The sequence below is a fragment of the Rhagoletis zephyria genome, unplaced genomic scaffold (genome assembly GCF_001687245.7).
Source record: "Rhagoletis zephyria isolate East Lansing unplaced genomic scaffold, Rhagoletis_zephyria_1.1 Rzeph_scaffold_05530, whole genome shotgun sequence".
Taxonomy (NCBI): Eukaryota; Metazoa; Arthropoda; class Insecta; order Diptera; family Tephritidae; genus Rhagoletis; species Rhagoletis zephyria.
In genome coordinates this window covers 142-8,439 of record NW_016162613.1, presented here as the reverse complement: position 1 = coordinate 8,439, position 8,298 = coordinate 142, and the positions used below count along the sequence as shown (strand labels likewise).

The 8,298-nt window shown below is 39.4% G+C and overlaps 1 protein-coding gene across 1 annotated transcript in view; it reads left to right on the top strand.

Moving 5' to 3' along the window:
- Positions 1-5,214, top strand: part of side-VI (sidestep VI transmembrane protein) — a gene marked incomplete at its 5' end in the record, with an annotated part of 38,266 nt that extends 33,052 nt beyond the window's left edge. The window contains 2 exons of the mRNA XM_017627838.1: positions 1,534-1,658; positions 4,005-5,214. Of these exons, the coding sequence (XP_017483327.1) occupies positions 1,534-1,658; positions 4,005-4,952 (1,073 nt within the window). The remainder of the gene's footprint in view (positions 1-1,533; positions 1,659-4,004) is intronic.
- Between the last annotated feature and the right edge of the window lie 3,084 nt (positions 5,215-8,298).

Here is an 8,298-nt window from a genome sequence, read left to right as displayed (position 1 = left end):
TTTTTCAAATTTCATTTAATTTTAAGAAACTAATTTTACTTATTTTAAAATTTTTTGCATTTTTTAAATTAGGGTTTTTTAATTTTTTATATTGTTTTGGTGTAAAAAGGAATATAAATATTTCTTAATTTCATTAATGGTGTGCAGTCCCTACAGCTTTCGGTCGAAGTACACCATGATTGTGAAGCCAGTAGGTACATATGTGGCGGAGGCATAGTCCGCACTTGCTTCACCGCTGCCTTGGACGTCATTCTAGATCAAACTCAACTACACGTATACTAAGAACAGACTGCACTGGTAAATGTAAATTGATTTCGAGCAGACTTGAAAATGAAATCATAATCATGTTTCCTATCAGTGTGGCATCAGACCTGGCAAAATGCGCCGAATCTCGGAAGAGACTCGCGAGTATGTAATCGATACCCACTATCTATGTATTTGTCAATTTCAAAGCCGCTACGGCAGGGCGAAAACTATATGCCGCGATGTATGAATTTGGTATCACCGCGACACTAATACGGCTGTGCAAAATGACGTTCAGCAATACCACCAGCTCCGTCAGAGTTAGGAAAACCCCCCTGCTACCAAACGGGGTTTCATAGAGGGTGACTTCGTTTTATGTGGTTTCTTTAATCTGATGTTGGAGAAGATAATAAGAGCCGTAAAACTGAACCGCTGAGGGCCAATTCTTTACAAGAGAGTGCAATTGCTGGCTTATGCCGATTACATAGACATCATCGGTAAAAACGAGGGCTACGTTTGTTTTGCCTTCTCGGAATCAGATGGAGTAGCAATGCGAATGGTGGTAAACAAGGATAAAACAAAATATATCCTATCATCACACAAACAGTCAGAGCATAAGCATATTGGCACCCACGTCCCTTTTGACAGTAGCACAATTGAAAAAGTAGATGACTTCGTTTATTTGGAAACGAGCATTCTTCTTCTTCTTCTTAGTTGGCGCTGTGCTCGCCACCAATAATAATGCCAGCCTTGAAATCCAAAAGAGAATCACTCATACCAACAAGTGCTACTTTGCACTGAGTAGGCAATTGAGAAGTGAAGTCTTCTGATGTCGTTCAAATATCACGCTCTTGGAGTTTTCGAGATAACGATACTATGACAGATTTACGTGCCTTTGCGCGTTAGCATTGGCGAATATCGCAGACGATGGACAATGAGCTGTACGAGCTTTACAACAATATCGACATAGTGTGGCGACTTAAAATTCAATGGCTACGCTGGTCTGGTCATGTCATACAAATGGATCATAATGGTCAGGTCTTTGAAGATTTTACATCAAATAGATTTGATATACCGAATAATAGTATTCTTAAAATAAAAATTGATAGTTTAAACCTTACATATTTTTCTAAAATTATTATATTCAAGCAATTACCATTGGGCTCATTGTCGGCTAAAAATCTTTAACTTATTCATAAAATAGATGAAAACCATCAAAAGTTTCTACAGTATTTACAAACGTCAAATCATTCCACAAAAATAACTTTAAATTTATTCCCTTCTTTGCAGTCGATGGTGAATACAAACAGAAATCAGCAACACAAACACCATCCGGCCATCTGTCCACAACCAGTGAAGCGGAAATCAGCTGTAAGCCATCGACAGACGAGCTTGGCATGTACCAAAGCAATAAGGTGAGTGGCATACACCCGCACGCATTCACACTTGTGTGCATACATATACATACATTCGCACACCAACTGTTATATCAACTTGGTGAAATTAGATCCCTCCGCCTTTACAAAATAAATTTGTCATTGTGGGTTTCATTGTTAGATACTGACCTTTTCGTCATACTCTTAGCAAGTTTTTAAAGAACTTTTACTTTTTATGCTCTACAAAATTTTCAAGTTTTTTATTTACTTTCATTTCCCTTTCAAAATGCGAGCTTTTGTTTTTGTTGAGCTCGGCGGAATGGCTAAGAATGTATGGGTCTATGTGGCATGTTTTTAAAGTAAAAGTTGGCGGTAGGCATTTGTGTTGCCAGCGCGACATCGTCATTGATGGCGTCCGCGCGTCAATACATACATAGATAATGAAATGCTGCGCGAATAGCGCGTATATACACGGATGGTTCTACGTCGGTGACGGCTGTCGCGTTGGCGATAATGTGGCAGTGTAAATATGAACCTTCAGATAAAGTTAGTTGGTAGGTACACGTGCTTGCACAAGGATGATTTCGTGTAGACAATCGGCCAAAGTTTTAATTACTTTGTTTTACAACAAAATTGAATGTTTAATAACTTTGTGGAATTATTTTGCATTAATTGCGTAAGGAGTTTGTCCGGAGACAATGTGTCAGCTAAAAATTTGGAATTGAAATGTATCTTGGCATTGATGGCTTAAAGAAGAAATTTTAAGATAGGTTCGTGGGCATTGTATGTGTTCTTAAAATACGTGTCTCTAAAACATTACAAACATATAAGTTTTGTTTTACAAGATACATTTTTTTTTTTAATTTTTGCGAAACTCATGTGAACTAAGCACCGACTTGTATAAATCAGAATCCTTACTTCTGGAAAGTAATCGGGATGATTTAAAATACTTTGCTGGTTTTATATTTGATGGAGGAAATCCGCCCCTGCTGATTTCCCTCGTCGACGCCTTTTAAACCTGGTTCACATTTATATTTAATCTGCGCAGTAATCTTATTATATTGATTCAAAATTTTATATAGATATGGGGAATTTTCCATAGTTTTATGCAACCAATAACAATAAAATATTGCATACATATACATATATCTATGTATTAGGGTGCATCACTCTTCATACGAAAAAATTGGTACTGTTTTCCATCGGAAATATAAAATTTATTATATTTTGAAACTTCCGCCAAAATATTCCGGAAAAATATTAAGTTTTACGTGAGCTGGACCTGTTTGAATATACTTCCAAAAATCGAGTATATACTTCCAAAAATTGAGTATTTGAGTTTTAAAAAATATTTTTCCAAGAAATCGATTTAACTGTTAGCAGAGTTTTTGCTTAGAACGTATGCACAAAAATGTTTAGAAATTTCATCAACGTAATCAAAATAATACGATTTTTGGAGGTATTTTCAAATCGGTGCAGCTCACTTAAATCTTAAAATTGTTTCCGAAAAATTTTTGGCGGAAGTCATAAAATGTAGTAGACTTCATAATCCCAAAGGAATTTTGCACAAAGTTTTCATCATGTATGCACATTGAAATGCATCGTTTGAAGGAACTACTTACTACTCGTATAAATAACGCTATTTTACGAAATGAAAATTACATCTTTAAAATTGTTCTTATTTTAACTAATTTTGGCCACTGACTAGAATTATAAAACAAACGAAACACGTTTTTCAATCGAAAGCGTTTATTACAGTCAAATTAGGTCGAAGGGACTTTCTGGTGGGGGTTTATTGGTTAAAAAATGGGCTATAAGTGGTTAAAACTTTCACTAAAATATAAGTCGCCAAATTTTACTAAGGATAACCGAATATAATGAAAAATTAAACCAATTTTCAGCAAAAAAAGGTAGGAAAAAATGTTAAGAACTCCGTCTCATCAATCAACAGTAATTTTTAGCCAATTGAAACTTATACTTTGTTCTACTAGAATTCAAAGGGCCATAAAACTGCATACTCAGTATCTTACTACGGAATCTAATTAAAAAAAATTACGAAAGTTTTTTGATTTTTTTTCTAATATTGTACAAAATTTGAAACTTGGATTTACTTGGATTGTTGAAGAATGGACTATATTTCAATCGTTTGTTTTTTTTCTAAAAATTTACTATTTTCTATTATTGGGTCCAAATTACCCAAAACATTATTGGAATTTACCCACCAAACACTGCAGAAGGGTTAATCAATGAGCTTGTTGAAATTGCGTTGAGCTTTGTAATACTAACAAATTTACGCATCTCAAATAACATCCTTGCAATCCCGCAAAACCATATCGTTTAGTCGCTCTTTGTTTCTAAACATTTGCAATTTTCTTCTATTTACAGGACGACGAGCTACACTACGCAGAGCTCTCACTTGCACCCGGCAGCGTTGCCGTTGGCGGCGCCAGCTCCACTAGTATGCCCAAAAAATCGATTTCTGTCGATTGCAGCAGCAGCATGTTGCTGCAGGGCGCTGGCATAAATACGAACAACATGTCCGTGCCAATCGGTGGCACACTGCCGCATGGCTCCAGCGTACGCAAATTGCTACCCAGCATACCAGCCAATGCCGGTGCGAGCACATTACAACGCCATAAGCCACAAGCGGCAGCGCAACAGCCACCGCCACCTTCCTATGACTACTTCGAAGAGCCAACGATATACGCGCAAATCGATCATTACAAAACAACAACGGCGACGGCAACAGCGGCAAATGCCGGCAGCAATGGTGGCTGTTCCTCTTCCGCCTCAGTGTCGCCATTCCCGCCTTGTATCTCATCGCCTGCCTCGCAGGGTACGCCATCAACGGTTTCGCCCGGCACAGTGCAGATGTATACCTTGCCCTCACATCCTGGCGGCTATCATACGCTGCCACACAACCATCATCATCAGCAGCAGCAGCAACAGCAACAGCAACTGGCGCATCAGCAACAATCGCATCAACAACAACAAACGCACAATACATCCGCCTCATCTATGCTGCAAATGATGGCGGCGGCAGCAGTTGTTCAAGGTAGCACTGGCAGTGTTTATCATCATCATGGTACGCTGCCAATGCCACCAACATATCAACAACATCAGCAGCAGCAACAGCTGCAACAACAGCAAGCCACCGGTCAAATGCTGGTATCGAGCAATAGCAGCGGTCTCGGTTCGGCTACGACGACTGCGGCAGTGACGAGTCCGAGCAGCTCGTTGTCGGGGCTCTCGGCCATCGGGAAATCGTATTCGCGTGAAATTGTGACGGTGCGAACGCCATTGATGTACTCGCAGCAGGAGAGTTGCGTTTAAGGGTTTGAGAAATATAAGTATAAACGGTATTTAGTTGTAGTAGTGTAGGTTATGAGATAGGGGGTGGGGGTAAGGGTGGAGGCGCAATATGCATAGCTATGACTTTTTAAATCAAATGGGGGCTATGGGTTGGGGATAATTTGAAAGATTTCGAGCGTATTTTTGTTGATTTAGTATTTTAAGATTTATATATTTTATCTATGCGTCATACTAATTCATCGTATATTTTCAAATATTTTATAATCAGGGTCAGCTCTAACCATCCAAGCGCTCACTATATNAGTTGTAGTAGTGTAGGTTATGAGATACGGGGTGGGGGTGAGGGTGGAGGCGCAATATGCATAGCTATGACTTTTTAAATCAAATGGGGGCTATGGGTTGGGGATAATCTGAAAGATTTCGAGCGTGTTTTTGTTGATTTAGTATTTTAAGATTTATATATTTTATCTATGCGTCATACTAATTCATCGTATATTTTCAAATATTTTATAATCAGGGTCAGCTCTAACCATCCAAGCGCTCACTATATGCGCTCTTTTTTTTTTTTACAAAATATTTAAAAAATAATAATTCATATCTTTCATGAGCATCAGAAAATTTTACTTAAACCGATTACTGAATTTAAATTATTTGGGTGGGAGTTAAACAAATTTTGTACCTTCACTACATATGTACATATTTATATAAAGGAGTTAAATAACAAAACCAATTTTCTCGGTAGACTTTACATGATTATTTAGAAATTAGAAGCGGTAACCAGATGGGAGCGCACTGCAACCTGCAATGAAACGAAGCCTATTTGGCCGAAATGGAATATACGGAGATCGAGAGAAATTCTCAGTCTCAATAAGGACGATTTGTTACTGGCCATTGGCCCGCCCGCAGGACATATCCTGATAGGAAGCCATACATAATGCCTCGGGGTCAGTTACAATGACTTCTGCAGGAGCTGTCACCACGAAGAAGAGCCCAAAGCAATCAGGCACTTACTCTACGATTACGATAGTTATAGGTTTATGAGTTGGTCCCAGCGCAACTGATAAGTTTGGAATACGGCAGCGGCTATGCTCAGGTTCGTAAACTCCACGAATTGGTTTAAGGTGTACGGATTTTTTCTCCAGCTAGCTATTTATCAAAGCATACCTTTTCTAGGTATGAATGGATGCAAAGCGGTGGTTTTAGGGAGGCAACGGTGAACTTTTACACGGATAGGACGAAGCTTGATGGAAGGGTCGATGGAGGTGTTTTTTTTTTCAGTGAGCTCTCCATCAACCTTAAATTTAGGCTTCAGGATCACTATAGTATGTTTCAGCCAGAGGTTGCTGCTATTAAGAAACCAGTCGATTGTCTGCTGCTAGTTAGGCGCAATGGCGGTGAGGGAGGTTAACATCTACTCAGAGAGCCAGGCGGCAATCAGGCTCACTTATGGCACACTCGAAGCTTATTGAGGAATGCCTTAAATTCGCTTTGGATAGCGTCGAAGTACTACTTTGTCAGACTTGTCTTGGTGGCAGTCCATAGTGATATGGCAGGAAACTGTGCGGCTGATTAACTGGTGAGAGCCGGAGCCCTTTATGAATTATCACCAAGAAGAGAGAAGGTGGGAGTTCCGTTGACTAAGTGTGGACTTCTCTTGGGAATATGGTCCTCGGGTCAACTCAGCGAACGCTGGAGGCATGTTCCACGGCGAGATCTTTCTAGCTGAGAGTAGACCGGGGCGGTCTCAATATCTCTTTAAGCTCGTGAGCCGAATCTCTCGGTTCTAATGGGTGTACCGGACCCCGTCTTACCGGACCCCGTTAGTCGCAGCTCTATGGAGGAAGGTGAGGTGGAGTCGTCACAGCATTTTGATCCTAATCTGTCCAGCTTTTGCTAGATTGCGGCTTAGGTCCAGATGATCTCTCCGATATTAAGATTGGCCGCCTGCGAAACTTCGTTCTCCGCACTCAGCGACCAACTTCTACGGTCTAAGTGCGCCCCTTACAAAGGGCAGCCACCTAAAACTAACCTAACCTAGGGGTTTTGGATCCATGTGGTATCACAATGGACCCCCGACTTCGCCTAAGTGAGCTGCCTTCCTTTAAGTCTAGCAGCCTTTTCAACCTAACCTAGAAAATAGCCCACTAAATTTCTCGGTTTTAACCATTCAAATGAAGGGGTTTGAAAGGCTATATGTTATAGTGACTCGGTCTTCTTCATTTTCACCATAAGTTTTCTGTTGATAACGGGTGAAACGTGTGCGGAATTCCATATTCCTTGCTGCATAAATGGAAGGGTTATAAAAAAAATCTCATATCTGAACAGACAGTTGAATGGGTGCTATATATTATAGTGGTCCGATCTTGCGGGTTCCTGCAAATGATTAATACAATAAAAATTGCATACAGTTACTAAATTTCAGTTGAATATCTCGAAAACTGAGTCACTCTTTTGCGTTCAAACAGACATATAGACGAGCAGTCTTGACTAAATCGACTCGGCTCGACGTTCTGATCATTTTTGTATGCATTTTCATGGATCTATCACTTCTTCTGCTGGTACTTACAAATATCGCACCAACGTATAAAAATAATACATTTTTCGAGCTTATTTTTTTAGAAAATTCTACAATGAATATATGGCGATCTAAAACCAGTTAAAATCGTTGGGGTTGTTATCAGATGCATGTTGGTTTGTTTGTGATGGTGCTTTCTGGAATATAATTACGGCATTTTTCCATCATTTTGATACACTTCTCATAGGGAATGAGTTTTATCCTAGATTGTTTGGTCGAGCCACCAGAATTTTTGATGAATCTACCGATTTACTTTGCTCATAGAAAATTTAAATGAATCCGCTGGTTTTATTACTATGTTTTCTCCTAATGCTTTGCGCCAAATTTTTTTGAATGTCATGGCATTCACGGAGGAAATGCTGGACATTTTCTTTTCTATCTTTTAGCTGACAAGTGAGGCAAGTTCAATTATGAGGCCTTCTTAGAATTTCCGTATGGGACACATGATAACTTTTTTACTAGATATAATCAGCAGATCCAATATTTTCGCTTTCTTATAGTCAAGTAAGCGTTTCCTTTATAACTAGCATGTCTGTACGTCTCATCACCATTTGGTACTCAGTCGAAGGAGCTGCAAGTAAATTAATTTTTGGATTATTCCAAGAGTGTAACCCAAGCCGCGTTTGGATTCACGCGTTTGCCCGACGGTCATTGCTCATGACCTTCCTTGTTATTATCTGCGCGTACCCAGGCAAGAGAGAAAACCATTGGCTCTCGTACTGAGAGTAATTTCATTTTGTATGTTTTTATTGGTTAAAATTTTATATCCGCAGATTTTTGTTTCCGACTTCA